The 20505-nt window shown below is 49.0% G+C and overlaps 1 protein-coding gene across 1 annotated transcript in view; it reads right to left on the bottom strand.

The window, feature by feature from the left end:
- LOC140393168 (cubilin-like) overlaps positions 1 to 20505 on the bottom strand; it is a 367012-nt gene that overhangs the window by 261832 nt on the left and 84675 nt on the right. Inside the window, exons 12-13 of the mRNA XM_072479292.1 lie at positions 9215 to 9423; positions 4184 to 4331 (exon numbers count right to left, since the gene is read on the bottom strand). Coding sequence (XP_072335393.1) covers positions 4184 to 4331; positions 9215 to 9423 — 357 coding nt within the window. The remainder of the gene's footprint in view (positions 1 to 4183; positions 4332 to 9214; positions 9424 to 20505) is intronic.

Here is a 20505-nt window from a genome sequence, read left to right as displayed (position 1 = left end):
GTGATTTACGGTATCCTTTCTGATGGAACCTGCACGATTTTTGTTATGTTTGTGTTACGTTAAATGTTTGTTACTGTAAATGTTGAATGTTGTTTGTCCACTTAAAGCTTTTCATGGCCCCACGCCACCACTCTTTTAATGCCCACTGGCAGTTAAAGGAACTAGTTTGTCCGCAGACAACCGATCATAGCTACTCTTCTGTTTTGAAGGTTGCCACAAAAGGCAACCCCCACAACGATCACATATTCTTACCGTTCTTACCCGGTCACTCAGGCAGTGGAGTAACGGCACTAATCCCCGCCCTGCCTGAGGACCCCCATCTGGTTAGCTACGTCGGGTAGTGCACATACGGCACTGGTCACCGTCCTATCCGGGGATTCCACCCATTCTTGCCCAGCCGTGGCCCATACGCACCCCATTTGGAACGTTTTGTTCAAAACTCTTTTGTTTGTTTTACGGCGACCCTTAGATTCTTTCCATATGCTATTTACATCCTCAAACACTGGGATGGTACATTCACCGCATCGCCCACACAGGCTGTGAGACTGCTCGCACTGTCAGTATTTTTTTTCTCGCATGTCTTGTCCCAAATATTTGGTGAAAAAATATTTAAAAATGAGGGAGTCACAGGTGATGACCAATTATAATGGGTAATTGGCAATAAAAGGACAGACAGACATATGAGATCTTAAGCAAGATAATAACAGATATTATGCTTGTGTCCACAGAAATCCAGAACCACAGAAGCCTCAAGAAAGTAGTCTGTGAATAGCAGCCATGATGTAGGCATCCTTGTTGTCGAGATGTTCAAGTGCTGATTGTCGGGCCAGAGAGATAGCATCTGCTGTGGATTGGTTGCGATGATAGATGAACTGCAATGGATCGAGACCGTCTGGGAGGCTGACGTTGATCCGCCTCATGACTCAAATCATTTCATGATAACAGACGTCAGGGCCACCGGTCAGTAGTCGTTGAGGCACGCTACCTGGTTCTTCTTTGGTACTGGTATTATGGTGGTCTTCTTGAAGCAGGTGGAGACCTCAGAGCGAAGAAATGAGGTGTTGAAGTTATCTACGCATACACTTGCCAGGTGGTCAGAGCAAGCTCTGAGTGCTTGCCCAGGAACTCCTTCGGGGCCCGTCTCTTTCCGTGGGTTCACTTTCAAGAAGGCAGCTCTTGCCTCCGAGGCTGTAATAGTGGGTATGAGTGTGTCCAGGGCTGTTGGGGAGGGTGGCACTGATGTATTGGCTGACTGTTCAAAGTAGGCATAGGACTTGTTCAGTTCAACGGGGAAGGATGCTCCAGCCCCAGAGATTCCACCTGGCCTTGCTTTGTTGCCTGTGATCTCGTGTAAACCCTGCCATAAACATTGTGGGTTTGTGCCGTTGGCCTGGGACTCTAATTTGATCCAGTATTTGCTTTTGGTGTCCCTGAAGGCTTTCCGTACGTCATACCTGGATTTCTTATATAGGTCAGGGTCGTCAGAACGCCTCCGTCCAGGACCAGCAGGGAGTGGATTCTTTGGTTGAGCCAGGGTTTCTGATTGGGGGACACCTACATTGTCTTCTTTGGTACACAGTTCTCGACACACTTACTGATGAAGTCTGTGACGGTTGTTGCGTAGTCGTCCAGGTTAGCTGCCATGACCTTGAATATGGACCAGTCCACAGACTTTAAGCAATAGCGGAGAATGTTTGTGATGCTTCGGACCAGCACTGCACTGTTTTCTTGACTGGCTCGGCATGCTTGAGTTGCTGTTTGTAAGCCGGAAGTAGGAGTACCGACTTGTGGTTGGATTTGCCAAAGTATGGTCGGCAGTAGGCAGCTTTGATGTTCGTGGGTGTCCAGTGTTCCAGGATGTTTGCACCTCTGGTGGGGCAGGAGATATGTTGATGGAGTTTGGGTAGAACCTTCCTGAAGTTGGCCTGGTTGAAGCCTCCAGCCACGATTGTCAGGGCTTCAGGTTGATTTGTTTCTTGGTTGTTGATGGTGGAATGTAGTTCATCAAGTGCTTGCTTCACTTTCGCCTGGGGTGGGATGTAGGCTGCTGTGAGGAGTACACAGGTGAATTCATGTGGGAGGTAGAAAGGGCGACACTTAACGATCAGATAATCTAGGTCTGGGATAAGTGGCACGCTAGGGACACCACATCCGAGCATCAGAAGGTGTTGATGAGGAGGCAAACACCCCCGCCCTTCGACTTGCCTGAGGCCATTGTGCGGTCCATCCGGTGGATCGAGAAGCCTTTGGGTTGTATGGCGCATTCTAGTGTGGCTGGAGTAAGCCATGTCTTGGTGAAGCAAAGCACACAACAATTCTTCACTTCTCTCTGGGAGGCAAATCTAGCATTGAGGTCATCCAGGGAGAGGAGTCTTGAAGCCTCGTAATTTAATTCTCACCTTCAGACAGGCGCGTTTTCCTTGCTTTCCGGGTCGGCGGCTGCTCTTGGACGGGAGGGCTGGATTTCCGTAAGGTAGGTGGTTGCATTCGAAGGGGTGATGGATGATGGTGCCGGTGTCAGACTCACTGGAGTGGGTTGTACGTGTGCCGGTCTGATCTCGTGGGGCGACGAGGTTGGGTTCATCTTCCGGTGTGGTCAGGCGGGTACCTGTCATTCTGGAGTTGGCTCGAGCATTCCCGATTCACTGGCAAGGCCTCGCACCCCACGGTCTAGTCATGCTGAGATTGGCCTTGGTGGGGGACCGGAAAGGCCCTGTCTTTTACCTGCCAGTTCTTGCAGATAATTTGATTAAATATTTTGAGGAAGTGACAAAGTGTATAGAGGAGGGCAGTGCAGTTGATGTATGCTACATGGAATTCAGTAAGGCTTTTGACAGTGTCCCGCATGGGATCCAGGACAATCTGACATACTAGGCTATGGACCAAGTGCTATAAAATGTGATTAGAATCTGTAAGTGCTTACTGGCCGGCGCAGCCACAATAGGCTGAAGGACCTCTTCTTGTGCTGTAAAACTCTATGGGAGGGGACTTTCTATGCCCCCCCGCATGTTTTTCGGTGGTGTGAGGCAGCCTGCCATTGGCCGGCAGCGGGATCCTCTGATTCTGCCTCCGTCAATGAGATTTCCCATTGAACCCACCCTCCACCACCAGGAAACACGCAGTGGGTTTGTCATCAGCGAAACCGGAAGATCCTGCTGGCATGAACGGTCAGAAACTCCCTCTCGCTGGTGAGAACAGACTGACAATCCCTCCCGCTGGTGATCCCCGTACCCCATGACTTTATGACAAATCTTCAATCTCAGAGCAGGGCAAGGACAATATTGCCAGAGGCTGTAAAGACGACCATTATACACAAACTCCAGGTTGGAACACAGAACATCTGTAAAATCTCTGAGTTCACTGTCCACAACAGGGTGACTGAAGTTCTTTATGTCAGGAGAGGGAGTCCATTGTCTTCTCATTGGCCAGACGGGCACAGGTAGATCTGCCATTTCCCATTACCAGGATTGTGGGCTTCCCCATTGTGACAGAGCCATTGATTATACTTCACTTTGAGAGCATTTTATCTAAATGTTGAGATGGACTACAACTGCAAAAAGGTTCATAACCTAAACGTGCAGCTGGCATGTAACAATGCCTGCTATCCCAACAGTAGTTATGATGCAATTGTTCAACAGCAATCTGATGTTCCTTCAGTGTTTCATTAGAATAGAATCCCTACAGTGTAGAAGGAGACCATTCAGCCCAATGAGTCTGCTCCGACCCTCCGAAAGACCACCCGACCTAGGCCCAATCTCCTGTCCTATCCCCATAATCCCACCGAATGTTTGGACACTTAGGGGAAATTTATCATGGCCAGTCTCCTAACCTGCATTTATGTGGACTGTGGGAGGAAACCGGAGCACACACGGGGAGAATGTGCAAACTCCACACAGTCACCCAAGGTCAGAATCGAACCCGGGTCCCTGGCGCTGTGAAGCAGCAGTGTTAACCACTGTGCTGCCCATTTACATATCAAAGTAGGACATATGCTTCAAACTTGGTTCATAATCACCACGATAATAATTTTTCATTGGGAAACATATTTTCAGTGGTGTAGATATTTTGAAGTATTCATCCGAAACATTGATGCCCCTTCATTAAATCCATTGGGAACAGTTATTAGCCAACAGACCCTTCTGATATTGTCCAGTTACGAGTAAGTGGAAACACTGTTACTTACTCAACATGAAAGAAATTCAACTTCACTCTTTCGTCATTGTCCACATGTATATACCAAGTACATTTTGCATTATTTGGGTAGTCCAGTGGATAATTGGGACTGACAAAATATTTACTATCATCATCAACGATTCCTCCACATTGTGTAACTACAAACAATGATGAAATGAGAAAATGAGTAACACAATGAAATCTAGAATTCTCAAACATAGTCAGATCAAGCAAGATTTACACATTGCAATGTTATATCTAAGAGCGACACCTTTAAGTGCAATTATTCCTGAAGCAGTAGAGCTCATGTTTGGCAGATCTGTGGATACCAATTTACCCACTCCTATCCATTCTACTCTCTCAGACACTAGACAGCAACATTAAACTGCAAGAGAGGATGACTAATGTACACTACAAAGGTGCAGGCACAGAATTGTCAAGTTTACATTTGGGACATGTTCTCATTCAGGATCCTACAGTGCCAACCAGCCGAGGTGACAAGCATTTCTTCAGAACCAAAGTCTTATTGAAGTCATTTTACGCAGTGGCACAATGGTGAAGCATAACTGAGGACAACTCAGATCTATTTCAGCTCCTCAACCACTGTACAGTCCGACAGCAACTAGGGGAAGATCCCAAATGAAACCAAGAACAAAAACCAACAATGACAATCTTGCAGATGACTCTGAGCAATTAAAGAAACCTCCTGACAACATTACCATTACAAAATCTGGGTGTGCCAATAGATTGCCTCTACACTTCAGAGACTCATAGATTCACCCAGGCTAAATTTAAAGGAGAAAGCAAAAGCCAGGCAAAAGCATGGATTTGTTCATTAATGATCTCTCTAAGCTGGCAATGAACTGCATTCATGGAATTTTAAAAGACGAGCTGATTCACAAAACAAATTGTACCGAGGATACCAGACAAGGCATTATCAGATTTCTGACCGAATGAGGATTTAAAGCCGATTAAAACAGTGGAAGATTGCAAGGCAAGCAGAACCTAGGAAACAAAAGTGGATGTTCCTTCAAGGGGAGCAGAGGTCCTGTGGAGACGATGGAGTGAAACAATTCAGTTTTTAAAAAAAATATTTTTTTTGTTATAAATTTTGAATACTCAATTCATTTTTTCCAATTAAGGGGCAATTTTAGCGTGGCCAATCCACCTATCTAGCACATCTTTGGGTTGTGGGGTCAAAACCCATGCAAACAACAATTCAGTTTTTAAGGCCACGAAAGAGAAAGTGTGCCAAAGCCCAGCTGTAGAATCCGCAAAAGCAGCACAAATAGACCATGCAGTTAGAAAACAAAGATTATATTAATTTATAATATTTTACTCTCCCTGAAGGGTCTCCCTCCCCGATCTGGTCCCGGGGCGAGGTTTTTATACGAGAGGTCTGATTCTCCCAGTTAAGGAGAAAAACCCCACCCCCTCGTTTCCAGTATTAAGGAGCTCGTATTCAGGAGGAAGTCACCTGGAATCTTCCCAAAAGGCAACAAAATCCCCGAGCGAGCGTGTTTAGCCGTCTGTTTCCCGCACTCAAAGTGCCGAGAAACACATGGCTATTCTTCGTGACTCGCTTTGAGTAAGGGGTCTAAATGGGGAATGCGCAGCCAAGGCCGCACATAGCCCTGTATTTTACAATGGAGAATTCCGTTCACCGGAACTCCCCATTACAGCGAGATATCGGGATGCCATTTCTAAATGACGTCCTGATCTCCAAGGCCCACAAAGAAATCCCTGACATCCCCCCAGCCCGACCGCAACATGGCTGGGTTGCCCCCCGCATCTCCTAATACCCACGGCAAGCAACCCCAGCCTGATCGCACGCACACAAAAAATGTCAGCTTGGCACCTTGACAGTGGCAGTGCCATGGTGCCAGGCTGGCAATGCAAGGATCTCCAGGTGGCACCAGCAGTGCCAGTGCACCACTCTGCCCAAAGGGCATGCAGCAGGGGACCTCCAATTCCCTTGGAGACCCCCACAAATACCGTTCTGTCTGGTCACTTTTGTGGGGACCAGTACCTAACCGCACTCGGTTCAAAGACTCAAAAGATTTTGTGGGTGGAGAAGGTCATGCGCAGTATCTTACAAATGGAGACTAAAAAAGGGCTCATAGATTTGGCAGAAACATTGCAGTTAACATTGCCTGACAAAATACTAAAAGAAGAGGTAATTGGGGCGGTAGCTGAGCATTTAAAATTACCTGGAGAATCTGCACATTAGAGCAAGTCCAACTGCCTCACTCTAATAGACAGATTTGCCAAAAATTGATAATGCACATCTCACGAGATTGCGTTGAATCTCGCAAGGTATTACAAGCCGGATAGATCCTGGGAGCGTGGTCTCCCGGCTTTCACTGGTCATGCTGCAATACCGCAAGCTGCTTTTCTGGTACATCATCATGTGATGAGCAGATGCCAAACCAATTTGCCTCTTCACGAGGAAAGTTATTCACCCACTCCTAGACAAAGTCAAGGTTAAGATAGAAGGTTGCCCAGCATGGGTGTTGGGGGGGGGGGGGGGGGGGGGGGGGCAGGGACTCTCCCATATTGTCTTCAGGCTGAGGGGAGCAGGTGCGTCGGGGATTGTTTTGGGGACCTCTCACTACAATGGGGGTTCTGGTGAGCGGAGCTCCCCACTGTACAAAACGGGGGAATGTTCAGCCTTGGCCATGCATTCCCCGTTCAGGCCCCTTATTCAACACGCTTGCGAGAGGACTTTGTTCCCTTTTGGGATAATCAAGCTGCTTTAATTCTTTTCATATTCAAGCTGCTTGATCTGTAATTGAATTCTTGCCATTTCCAATGATTCTGACTGTGTCTCAGGCAATTTTAAATGCTCAGCTACCGCCCCAATTACCTCTTCTTTTAGTATTTTGTCAGGCAATGTACACTGCAATGTTTCTGCCAAATCTATGGGCCCTTTTTTAGTCTCCATTTGTAAGATACTGCGCATGTGTTCTCCACCCCCAAAAACTTCTGAGTCTTTGAAAGAGTCATTGTCCACAACACACTCCCTATTTAAACCTGGATACAACACCTGAAAAGCAAACACAAATATGCTTACCCCTCACTGTCTATAAGTTCACTAAGCCAAACCAATCACGAAAGATAGACTTTTATCCCGCAAGCCCCCTATTTTGTTATGGGCCAGGGTTTAAAAACTTCAAAGTGTATTACAGAGTTCATCTGACCTAAAACTTTTTGTTGAATATGGCAAGGATGAGCATAAGGTCCTTCACTTGAGGTGTGTTTCAACAGTCTTCCCAGACACTTTAATCAAAACAAGCTTTATTCTAAGAACTTAGTAAACATTTAGATAAACACACAGCAATAAATTGTTTATCAATTGCAAACATAAAGACACTCCACAGCTATAGTAATCTATGTATAACACAGAATGAATTCCCCCTTAACTGTTCCAATGCAAAAACAAAATCCCATAAACCGAAAGCCCAGCACTCTGCACTCTCACTTGAATAAGACTGGCTTTCCCTGAGATTCTTTTAAGTTACCAAAGCAGGTAGTCACAACCTGTTTACTTCTGGAACAGATATTTAAAATGAAAATAGAGAGAGACAGGCCACAGCAGCCAAATGTGAAAGCAAAACCAAAAACAGCTCACAGAGTCACCCACACAATGACATCACTGAAGCCATGTGATAAGATAAAAACCTTTCTTCAAGGGACTCACCCATGACACACTGCAATAAAGTTACTGTGAAAAGTCCCTAGTCACCACATTCTGGTGCCTGTTCGGGTACACTTGAGAGAGAATTCAGAATGTCCATTCACCTAACAAGCACGTCTTTCAGCACTAATAATGTGGATAAGAAGGTTGAATATCGACCTGTAAATCCTTCCAACATATGCCATTAAAAACGGGAGAAATTCTTGGTCAGCCATGTGATGAAATGAAAATTGGAGTCTCTATTATCAATATTCATAGCTCCAGACTTCAATGTGCATGTAAAAGGGGATGGTTGGCTCAGTTAGCCAGATGGCTTCTGTGGATCAGAATCATGCCAAGGTATGAGCCCTGTTCCAGGTGGTGTTGATTCTGGATCCACTTCATTACTTTGCCCTTTGGGGAAGTCATGGCACTGTATATCTGGCCTTCCTTCAGAGAGGGAGCTCAAAAAGCAGGAAAAATAGAGCTTTGGTTTAAAAAGGAAACATCCCTTAAACTGTAAATAATAAAATAAAATACTGACTGGATGAGAAAAGGCATCGAGGTGCACAGGTAGATTGAAAAAAGTATTGCATGTCAATTAAATATTTTAAAATGTAAACCTAGCAATAGGATTTATTTCTAGGCTAAATAATTCAGAAGTAGTGAAGTTATGTTAAACTTGTACAGGACCATGGCAAGGCCATATTGCAAGTACTGTGCATTGTTCTGTTCTCCATACGATAAAAATTAAATTAAAACATTGGAGAAAGTGCAATTCTGATTGATAAGAATGGTACCCAGAACTGAAAGATTACAGCTATCAGAAACAATTGGGACAGTTTGGGGATTTTTCCCCTTGGAAACAAAATCTGGACTAATTTGATAGAAGTGTTTACAATTATGAATGTTTTGAGTAGTGTAATGAGAACCCCAATGCATAGACCCAAGAAATAAGCCAGTTACAAATTCAATAGTGAAATAAGAAAAAATGTCTTTTTTCAGTGAGTGGAACACACCCCTACAAGAGATGGTTGAGGCAGACAGCTTAGATATCTTCTCAGAAAAAGTAGATAACTAGATGGGAGAGAAGGGAATCAAAATATACATTGAAAGGCTTAGATGGGACAAATTGAAAGGGAGAAATCTTGAGTAGGCTATAAACATCAACACATTAGTTTTGGCTGGTTTCTATGCTGTAGATTTTACATAATTCTCAATAATAAGAATATCATGATGTGAAGCAAAATGAATGGAGACCTTAACAAATCCTTAGTGACTCTTTGAAGGTGGTCACATATGTCAAGTCATTTTCCTACCATTCTCATTTAAACTGCATTGATCAGAAAATAATTTAACACTTACTTTTATTTGCAGACATTTCAAAGTAATTTGCAGTAAAGCCATGAGCAGTATTTTGGGAATCAGATTTGAAATAAACAGTCATAGCGTTGGACGATGATGTAAATGTATGATTTGATCCAGTGCATATTGTGGAAAGCACTGGAGAATTTGTTGAAGGCCCATCATGTATTTTAACATAATCATTTGAGCAACCTGGTGAAGCTTCCAATCTGCAGAGAGAATGAATTTTCCATTTAATTTCTTTCATCAACAATTTACTTCATAAACATTGCGTCATATCGGATATCAATTCAAAACATAAGGAAGAATGGAACAAGGATAGACCACTCATCCAACCTCAATCCTTCGTCAACTCAAACACAGTTTGTCCTCAGGTGAATATTATGTAATTTATTTGATCACCTGAAAAAGGAACAAGAAAAGCTGGTCTGATTCTCCTTAAAGCAGAGTGGTTTAAGGCAAGATTTGATAGAGATGCTCAAAACCATGAAGGGTTTTGATGAGGTTTTGAAGGGTCAGAAACCAGAGGATGTACATTTGAAGATAATTGGCAAAGTACTTGAGGTGAGAAGAGGAAAGATTATTTCACAAGACAAATTGTTATGGCCTGGAATGCATAGACCGAAAGGATAGTGGGAGTAGATTAAATAATAACTTTTGTAGACCGAGTGGTCACGTGATGACACAGCTACATAAAGGGTCAACTTGCCAGTAGTGCGGGAGTTATCCCTAAGAGTGAGGGTAGAGCACAAGCGTTGAGATAGCTGCTAAGCTAGTGAATAAAATGTTCTTCATTGAAAGTCCTTGCTGTCAGCAATTCAGGAACCAACAACATCTACATGGTGTCAGAGGTTGGCAGTATGGCACATTGACCCACTCGTATTTGATGAAAATATTTTAGATAGTAAACAGAGGAGGAAAAGGAGGATCCTGAAATAATTTTAAGGAGTTTGAGAATATCTGTTTCCCAATACAAAAACGTGATCTTGGATAGATATGCCTCCAATTCAACAAACCAAAAAGCGGATGAATCTTACACGGCCATCCAGAAAATATTGGCAAAGAAATATGTGTTTGGAACTTTCATTGAGGGGAGAATATTCCATCACACTCCTGGGGCGAAATTCTCCGGAAACGGCGCGATGTCCGCCGACTGGCGCCCAAAACGGCGCAAATCAGTCGGGCATCGCTCCGCCCCAAAGGTGCGGAATGCTCCGCATTTTTGGGGGCCAAGCCCCAACCTTAAGGGGCTAGGTCGACGCCGGATGAATTTCCGCCCCACCAGCTGGCGGAAAAGGCATTTGGTGCCCCGCCAGCTGGCGCGGAAATGACATCTCCGGGCGGCGCATGCGCGGGAGCGTTAGCGGCCGCTGACGGCATTCCCACGCATGCGCATTGGAGGGAGTCTCTTCTGCCTCTGCCATGGTGGAGACCGTGGCGGAGGCGGAAGGGAAAGAGTGCCCCCACGGCACAGGCCCGCCCTCGGATCGGTGGGCCCCGATTGCGGGCCAGGCCAGCGTGGGGGCACCCCCCGGGGCCAGATCGCCCCCCACCCCCCCCCAGGACCCCGGAGCCCGCCCGCGCCGCCTTGTCCCGCAGGTAAGGTAGGTGGTTTAATCTACGCCGGCGGGACAGGCATTTTAGCGGCACGATTTCGGCCCATCCGGGCCGGAGAATCGCGCGGGGGGGCCCGCCAACCCGCGCGGTGCGATTCCCTCCCCCGCCGAATATCCAGTGCTGGAGACGTCGGCAACCGGCGGGGGCGGGATTCACGCCCGCCCCCGGCGATTCTCCGACCCGGCGGGGGGTCGGAGAATCTCGCCCAAGGATTGTGCTTGTAGATGGTGGACAGACTTTGGAGAGACAGGGTGCGGGATTCTCCGACCCTCCACCGGGCCGGAGAATTGCCGGGGGGGCGGCGTGAATCCCGCCCCGACGCTGGCTGCCGGATTCTCCGGCGCCAGTCTTTCGGCGGGGGCGGGAATCACTTCGCGCTGGTCTGGGACCGTTGCCAGTGGCCCCCCCCCCCCCCCCCCCCCGGCGATGAGCCGAGTGGCCGCCCGTTTTCGGCCAGTCCCGCCGGCGTAAATCAAACAAGGTCCTTACCGGCGGGACCTTGCTCTGCGGGCGGCCTGCGGAGTCCACGGGGGCGCGCGGGGGGATCTGGCTCCGGGGGGACCCCCACGGTGGCCTGGCCCGCGATCAGGCCAAATGTTACTTGGCACTTGTCAGCCCAAGCCTGGATATTGTCCAGGTCTTGTTACATTTGGACATGACTGCTTCAGTATCTGAGGAGTCGCGAATGGTGTGGAACATTGTGCAATTATCAGTGAACATCCCTACTGCTGACCTTATGATGGAAGGAAGATGATTGATAAAGCAACTGAAGATAGACAACCACAACTATCTTCCTATGTGCTAGGTACGGTCCAACCAGTAGAGCATTTTCCTCTGATTCCTATTGATTCCAGTTTTACTCGGGCTACTTGAAGCCAGACTTAGTCAAATGCGGCCCTGATATCAAAATTGTGTGCCTGTGGCAGGTCATTGCTAAGTAAGTGTAACTGGATTGCACTGCTGGTAAACCCTTTCATCACTTTAATGATGATCAGGAGCAGACTGATGAAGCGGTAATTGGCTGGGTTGGATTTGTCCTGTTTCTTGTGTACAGGAAATACCTAGGCAATTTTCCTCATTGCAGGGTAGATGCTATACTGGAACAGCTTGACTAGGGGTATGGCAAGTTCTGGAACACAAGTCTTCAGTACTATTGGCAGAATATTGTCAGGGCTCCATAGCCTTTTCAGTATCCACTGCCTCCAGCCATTTCTTGATATCATGTGGGGTGAATCAAATTGGCTGAAGACTGGCATCTGTGATGCTGGGGACCTTTGGTGGAGCCAAAGATGGACCACCACTCAGTAGTTCTGGCTACACATTATTGTGAATACTTCAGCCTTTTGCACTGACTTGTTGGGCTCCTCCATCATTTAGGATGAGAATACTTGTGGAGCCTCATCATCCAATGAGTTGTTTAACTATCTCCCACCGTTCACAGCAGGGCTGCAGAGCTCAGATCTGATCAGTTGGCTGTGGGATCACTTTACTCTGTCTATAACTTGTTTCTTATCCTGTTTGGCATGCAAGTAATCCTATGTTGTAGCTCCACCAGGTTAACACCTTATTTTTCGGGTTTGTCTGTTGCTGCTCCTGGCATGCCCTCCTGCACTCCAGGGTTTATCCCCTGGTTTAGTGGTAGAATGGGGGATATGTGGGGCCGTGAGGTTACAAATTATGATTGAGTAAAATTCTGCTTCTGCTGATGGGGCCACAGTGCCTCTTGGATGCCCAGTCTTGAGTTGCTAAATCTGTTCGAAGTCTATCACATTTGGCATGCTGGTAGTGCCACACAACACGATGGAGCATATCCTCAATGTGAAGAAAGGACTTTGTCTCCACAAGGACCATGCAAGACTCCTACCGATACTATCATGGACAGATGCACCTGCGGCAGACAGATTGGTGATGATGAGGTCAAATCTGTTTTTTGCCCTGGTTGGTTTTCTCACCCCAGAGCCAACCCAGCAACTATGGCCTTTAGAACTCAAACAGCTCGGCCTGTGATGGTGCTACTGATTCACTCTTAGTAATGGATATTGAAGTCCCCCAACTAAAGTATATTCTGAACTCTTGCCACCTTCAGTGCTTCCTCCATGTGATGTTCCACAAAGAGGAGTATTGGGGACTTCCGGTTGCGGCTATGCCTGGGTAGGTTGCACGTTCGGCAGCTTCCGCCGTGAATGGACTTTTGGGCCCTCTTGAGGAGCCCCAGCGGCACTTGGACGATGATTCCCGGTGTGGGAAGGCAGCAGTAAGGTTCCCTCATCACTGCATGGAATGGACCAGGAGTGGAGCGGTCAAAAAAGTGATCTTGAAGAAGAGAGGAGAATGGGCGTGAAAAAGTAAGATGGCGGCGGGCGGAGACCAGGCAGTGTGGGCGCAATGGTCGCGGGAGCAGCAGGAGTTCCTGAAAAGCTGCTTTGCGGAGCTGAAAGCAGAGATGCTGGCTCCAATGAAAGCGTCGATTGAGAGGCTGGTGGAGACTCAGAAGGCTCAAGGGGCGGCGATTAGAGAGGTGCAGCAGAAAGCCTCTGAAAACGAGGACGAGATCCTGGGCCTGGCGGTGAAAGTGGAGGCGCACGAGGCGCTGCATAAAAAGTAGCAGGAAAAGTTGGAGGACCTGGAGAACAGGTCGAGGAGGAAGAATCTCCGGATTCTGGGTCTCCCTGAAGGTTTGGAGGGGTGCTACATCGGGGCATATGTAGCCACGATGCTGAATACGCTAATGGGCGCGGGAGCCATCCCGAGGCCCCGGGAGCTCGATGGGGCTCACAAAGTCCTGGCAAGGAGGCCTGAGGCAAATGAGCCACCAAGGGCCGTAGTGGTGAGGTTTCACCACTTCACGGACAGAGAGTGCGTCCTGAGATGGGCGAAGAAAGAACGGAGCAGCAGGTGGGAGAATACGGAGATCCGCATCTACCAAGACTGGACTGCAGAGCTGGCCAAGAAGAGGGCAGGGTTCAACCGGGCCAAGGCGGTTCTCCACCGAAAGGGGGTGAGGTTCGGGCTGTTGCAGCCAGCGCGATTGTGGGTCACTTTTCAGGACTGCCACCATTATTTCGATACACCGGAGAACGAAAAATTGGACTCAAACTAATGGTTTGCTGTGGGTTTTGGGAAAGCTGGGGAGTGGGAAGGGGTGATTAGATGTGATATGTGTGTTTTAATGGCCATGGGTATTGTTTTGGAGGGGCTGCTCCTCGCGTTTGAGGGGTGGGGGGGCAGGAGGCCCTTGGTCGTTGGGAATTGGGGAGAGGCTGCAGGAGAAAGGAGCTGCGTCACAGGGGGCGGGGCCGGCCCAGGTAGAAAATCGCAGGGTTTTTTCCCACGCTAAAGAATTGGGCCGTGGTCCGACGGGAGGGCGGTGCCGGAGGGGTGTCCATATCGACTTGAAGGGGGAGGGGGGAACTTTGACGGGGAATCTAAACGGGGGATCGTTGGCAGAGGTGGGAGCGGCTGGGGTCAGCAGGAGTCACCTGACTTGCAGGGGTGCAATGTGGGGAGCAAGGGGGCTAGACAGTTTTCTAGCCGGGGGGAGAGGGGGGGGAGAACTGGGTTGCTGCTTGAAAGTGGTGATCAGATCAGGCTGAGAAAGGGATGGATGGGGCAGGTCTTTCATTCGCGGCTGGATGCGAAGAATAGAGGGGTTGCAATCCTGGTGAGCAAGCGGGTGTCGTTCGAGGCACTGAACATTGTGGCTGATAATGGTGGTCGATATGTGATGGTGAGTGGTAGGCTACAGGGGCCCCGGGTGGTGCTGATGAATGTATATACCCCGAATTGGGACGATGCAGGGTTCATGAAGCGCATGCTGAGTCGGATCCCGGATCTGGAAGCGGGGAGCCTGATAATGGGGGGGGGGGGATTTTAATACGGTACTGGACCCGGCACTGGACCGATCTAGGTCGAGGTCGGACAAGAGGCCAGCTGCGGCCAAGGTTCTCAGGGGGTTTATGGATCAGATGGGGGGGAGTGGATCCGTAGAGGTTTGCTAGGCCGGCGGCCAGAGAGTTCTCTTTTTTCGCCCACGTGCATAAGGCCTATTCACGGATAGACTTCTTTGTGGTGAGCAGGGCACTGATTCCAAGAGTGGAGGGAACGGAATATTCGGCCATAGCGATTTCGGACCACGTACCGCACTGGGTGGAGTTGGAGTTGGGAGAGGAAAGGGACCAGTGCTCACTGTGGCGCTTGGACGTGGGACTGCTGGCAGATGAGGAGGTTTGTGGGCGGGTCCGGGGGTGCATTCAGAGATACATAGAGGCATATGATAATGGGGAAGTACCGGTTGGTGTGGTTTAGGAGGCTCTGAAAGCGGTGGTTAGGGGGGAGTTAATCTCAATTAGGGCTCACAGGGAGAAGAGAGAGGATGAAGCGGGAGAGGTCAGTGGGGTTACGGGGTTAGGGAGCATACAGGCAGGCAAGGCCCCGGGGCCTGATGGGTTCCCGGTCGAATTTTACAGGATGTTTGTGGATCTGCTGGGTCCGCTGCTGGTGAGAACCTTCAACGAGGCGAGGGAGGAAGGGATTCTCCCCCCGACAATGTCTCGGGCGCTGATCTCGCTGATCCTTAAGCGTGACAAGGGCCCGCTGCAGTGTGGTTCGTATAGGCCGATCTCGCTCCTTAATGTAGATGCTAAGTTGCTGGCAAAGGTCCTAGCCACAAGGATTGAGGAGTGGATGGTGGATGTCATGCGGATCCTTAGGGAGTTTGGAGACTTCTCAGGCTACATGGGGAAGAGTGAGCTCTTTGTGCTGCATGCGAGGGGCCAGGAAAGGAAGCTGGAGGAGCTGCCGCTTAAGAGGTCGGAGAGGAGCTTCCGATATTTGGGTATCCAGGTGGCCAGGAGTTGGGGGGCCTTGCATAATTTGGCGCGGTTGGTAGACCAGATGGAGGAAGACTTTAGGAGATGGGACGTGTTGCCACTCTCCCTGGCGGGCAGGGTGCAGTCCGTTAAGATGACAGTCCTCCCTTGGTTCCTGTTTGTGTTCCAGTGCCTGCCCATCCTCATCCCCAAGGCCTTTTTTAAGCGAGTAAGCAGGAGCATTATGGGGTTTGTATGGGCAAGTAAGACCCCGAGGGTCAAGAGTCTGGTTCTGGAGCGTAGTCAGGACAGGGGTGGGCCGGCGCTACCGAACCTGTGTAGTTATTACTGGGCAGCCAATGTGTCAATGATTCGGAAATGTGTAATGGAGGGAGAGGGGGTGGCGTGGAAAAGATTAGAGGCGGCGTCATGTGTGGGCACTAGCTTGGGAGCGCTGATGACGGCACCTTTGCCGCTACCGCCGACGTGGTACACCACAAGCCTGGTGGTGGTGGCGACACTGAGGATCTGGGGGCAGTGGAGACGGCACAGGGGTGAGCAGGGGGCCTCAATTTTGTCCCCAATACGGAATAATCATAGGTTTGCACCGGGCAGGGTAGATGGCGGATTCCTAAGCTGGAATCGGGCGGGAATTAACAGGATGGGGGACCTATTTATCGACAGGGCTTTTGCTATCCTGGGGGCGCTAGAGGAGAAATTTGGGTTACCCCCCGGAAACACTTTTAGGTACCTGCAGGTGAGGGCGTTTGTGAGAAGGCAGGTAAGGGAATTTCCGCTGCTTCCCGCACGGAGGATTCAGGACAGGGTGACCTCGGGTGTATGGGTGGGAGAGGGCAAGGTCTCGGCGATCTATCAGTAGTTGCAGGAGGGGGAGGAAGCCTCGGTGGAGGAGCTGAAGGGCAAGTGGGAGGAGGAGCTGGGCGAGGAACTGGATGAGGGCTTGTGGGCGGAGGCCCTGGACAAGGTTAACTCCTCCTCGTCTTGCGCCAGACTTAGCCTGATCCAGTTCAAAGTGGTTCACAGGGCACATATGACAGGGGCGAGGATGTGCAAGTTTTTTGGGGTGGAGGACAGATGCGTGAGGTGCTCGGGGAGCACAGCAAATCACTCCCATATTTTCTGGGCGTGCCCAGCGCTAAAGGGGTTCTGGAGGGGCTTCACAAAGGCTATGTCCAAAGTTTTGGATACTCGGGTAAAACTGAGCTGGGGGATAGCAATATTCGGGGTATCAGATGAGCCGGGAGTACAGGTGCCGAAAGAGGCCGGAGTTCTAGCCTTTGCGTCCTTGGTAGCCCGGAGGAGGGATCTACTAATGTGGAGGGATGCGAAACCCCCAAGCGTGGAGGCTTGGATTAATGACATGGCAGGGTTCATCAAGTTGGAGAGGATAAAGTTTGCTTTGCGAGGGTCTGTGCAGGGGTTCTCCAGGCGGCAACCGTTCCTAGACTTTCTCGCGGAACGTTAGGTGGAAGTCAAGAGCAGCAGCAACCCAGGGGGGAGGAGGGGGAGGGGTTTTTGGCTTGTTTTTATTATTGTAAGGGGCGTTTGCCCCATTTTTGTTTGTAGTTTGTTAGTTAGTTAGTTTAATGTTAAATGGTTTAAGTTGTTGGAGGGGATGGCGTAAGGCTACCCCTTTTTATTTTTCTTATGTATATTTTCTTTCCTTTTTGGAGTGTTTTGTAAAAATTTATTGAAAACCTTGAATAAACCTATTTTTCTTTAAAACATAGAGGAGTATTGATTCATCAACTGAAGGTAGGGACTTTCTTTCCCCATGTTTCACTTCTTGGGGTCCAGAATCAATGTTGAGAACTCCCAGGGCAACTCCTTCTCAACTCTATACATGATGCTGTCACCTCTGAAGCTCCATGTCTGGCTACACATGCGCTGTTCTGGGTTTTTCCTCTGGCCTAGCCATCCTGACAGTGCCTGTGTAAAAGTGAAAACAGCATGAAAACCCAGGTCACGTGTTTAGGGAGCAAGGCACCATAGTTAAAGAGGAAGAGAGAACATGGAAAGGCCCCAAAGGGAAGGAGAAGAGGGCAAGTGATCCCAGTGCAGGAGAAAGAGGAGCAGTGAAAAGGGGCACCAAGCAGAAAAAGAACTGCAGTTGGCAGATTTTAAGTGGTGAGGGCTCAGGAGAGCCCCGGCGACCAAATAAGGCAGCACAAAGTTGGTGACTCTGAGCCACAAACAGATAGGGTGAAGATACCGCTTTAGAGCAGCACACGGCCAAAGAGCTGAGGTTGTGCTTGTGAGTTGGTGCTGGTGTGCAGACTTGGAATCCAGTGAAACAGAGTCGTGGGAAATGAGATTGAAACCCTGCGAGATGAGCCGGCATTGAGGCTGTTCCAGTTGGGGCGGCTTGTGGAAAAAATTCCAAGGTGAGATCTTGGAAGATGAAGATTCAAATTATACATGACAGAGAGTTTCAACGATATTGGTTGACTCGGCGTTTACTGACTTCTGAGAAGGCTATTGAGAATCTGTTTTGGTGGCACCTGCCACTGATTGTGCAGTGTGATGTATTCGACCACTGTTCACCTGTTAATTCATATGCACCTCATATTTACTCTGATTATTAGAATTAGATATTGTAGATTGGTCTATCTGTTTGACTTTGTAAAGTTTATTTTTGTTCGGTCAAAACCTGTTGAATCCTGTGGCTTCAATCACTGAGCAAGTTTCTTGAATCTTGGTCTTCCGATGGCAGCCATGGCTCCTGCCCAAGGTTGGATTTTTTAGTCCATTTCACCCGTTTTGCAGTGGGAAACTAAGGAACAGTGAGAGTTAGTGAGTCTCCTTCGGCAGAGAATGTCTAAGCCCTACCAAACGAGGATCAGGAGGGCACTCGAGGTACGATAGACAGAAAGATGGCAGAGAGCTCGGTGACATTTTTGCCCACACAATGGTCAACACAGCTACTAGTGGAGTTTTTGACAGCTAAATTCCAGCAGTAGAGGAAGGAGGCCTCGGAAGACTAGGCTAAGGTGGCAGAGCCAATCTGGGCTACCCTAGAGCAAGTAGAGCAGAGGTTGGCAGCGCAGAGTGCATCGCTCTAGAAGGTGAAGCAGTCGGTGGCCGACCTTACGGACCGTTTGGCCTCGTTAGAGGCTGAAATGCTGATGACGGCAGAAGACCATTGGAGTTTGCGGGAGAAGGTAGACGACTTGGTGAATCACTCGCGGAGGCAGAATCTCTGAACCATGGGGCTGCCTAAAGGGATCGAGGAGATGCAGGCCACAAAATACTTGACACGGATGTTCGAGAAGCTGATGGGGGAGGGAGTCTCCTGAAGTGGATCGGTCTCACAGGTCATGAGGAGTAGACTATGAGTGGGTGAGCTGCCAATCATTATGTGGCTACACCACTACTTGGACAAGGAGAAGATCCTGCGTTGGGCGAAGGAGATGAGAGTGTACCTGGGAAGATCATACGGTTTGCACTTACCAGGATTTGGGAGCAGAGTTGGCCAAGCTGCAGGCCAGGTTCAATAAGGTCAAGGCGGTGCTACTCGGGAATAAAATACAGTTCAGGGTGCTATATCCTGCTCATTTGTGAGTCAAATATGAGGGACGGGAACATTATTTTGATACGCCGAAGGAGACAAGTAAGTTCCTAAGGGACCATGGATTGGGGGACTTTTGAGAACGTTGGAACTTGGGTGGATACATCTGTGAAGTGGTTTGGAGGTGCTGCACTCTGAGGGAGGGGAACAGTTTGTGTTTGTGCCAGGTTATTATGTTTGGCTTTGTTTATAATACCAACTGGGTTTAGTTAGTGTTAAGGTAGAGCTGTTGTAACTTCTTATGCTCCCAGCAATGTTGGATGTGTATTAACGTGTGGGTTTTTTGGTGGGCAGGGTTTGGGGAGAAGGGGAGATGAGGGAGGGAAGATGGGGATGAAGGAGTACGGGAGGGCACAGAGGTTGGGTGGGGCAGAAGGGACAAACAGAGGTTTTTTGGGGAAGAAGCTGTTGCCCCGGGCAGAGGTGGGGGTCACCCTGCCAGCAGGTAGGCTAGTTAATGGAAGCAAAGTGGGGGGTAGAGTGGTGGGGAGAAAGTGGGAGGGGGAGGAGGAGGGAGGCAGGGTGCTTGGGAGGGGATGGTTTTCTTTGTGGCTGGGGGGATGGTGGGAAGTTTGGGTTGGGGAAGGGCAGGGGGAGGGATGGGTTGCTGATGTGGAATGTGTTGGTGTGGCTCAGTTGGTTCGGGGGGGGGATGATGTCCGTCATCTTCAGGAGGCCTGGAGGTTGGCTGGGGTAGGGCCTGGAGGAGCTCCTTAAACAGTGGATATGGCTGATCAGGGTTAGGTGGGGGGTGGGAGGCTGGAGCCTTCCAACCAGGCTGATTACCTGGAATGTTAGGGCACTGTGAGCCAATCAAAGAGACCCCGCATGTTTGTGCACTCAAAGAGCTTGAAGGCGAACATGGTGTTCATGCGAGAGACTCAGTTATTTGCAGATCAAATGAGATTGTGGAAAGGTTGGGCAGGGCAGGTGTATCATTCAGGGTTGGATATGAAGACAAGGGAGGTAGCGGTGCTGGTGAGTAAAAGGGTGGCATTTTTGGTTGGTAGTATTGTAGTGGCTTCTGGGGCAGGTTTGTAATGGTGAGTGAATGGAGGTTGGCGGGGGCACCTATGGTGATGGTGAATATATATGCCCCCAACTGGGATGGTACAGTTTGTGAAGACTGTGTTGGTGAAGGCCCCAGGCCTGGAGACACACACGTTGATTATGGGGGAGATTTCAATATGAATTTTGGATCCAAAGTTAGATTGGTTGTGTCCTAAGTCCCTGAAGGCATCGGCGATGGCAAGGAAACTGCTGGGATTTATGGAACG

This window comes from Scyliorhinus torazame, chromosome 16, assembly GCF_047496885.1.
Source record: "Scyliorhinus torazame isolate Kashiwa2021f chromosome 16, sScyTor2.1, whole genome shotgun sequence".
In the NCBI taxonomy this organism is placed as follows: Eukaryota; Metazoa; Chordata; class Chondrichthyes; order Carcharhiniformes; family Scyliorhinidae; genus Scyliorhinus; species Scyliorhinus torazame.
Note: the sequence above shows the minus strand (reverse complement) of the source record. Positions and strands in the feature narration are given on the sequence as shown.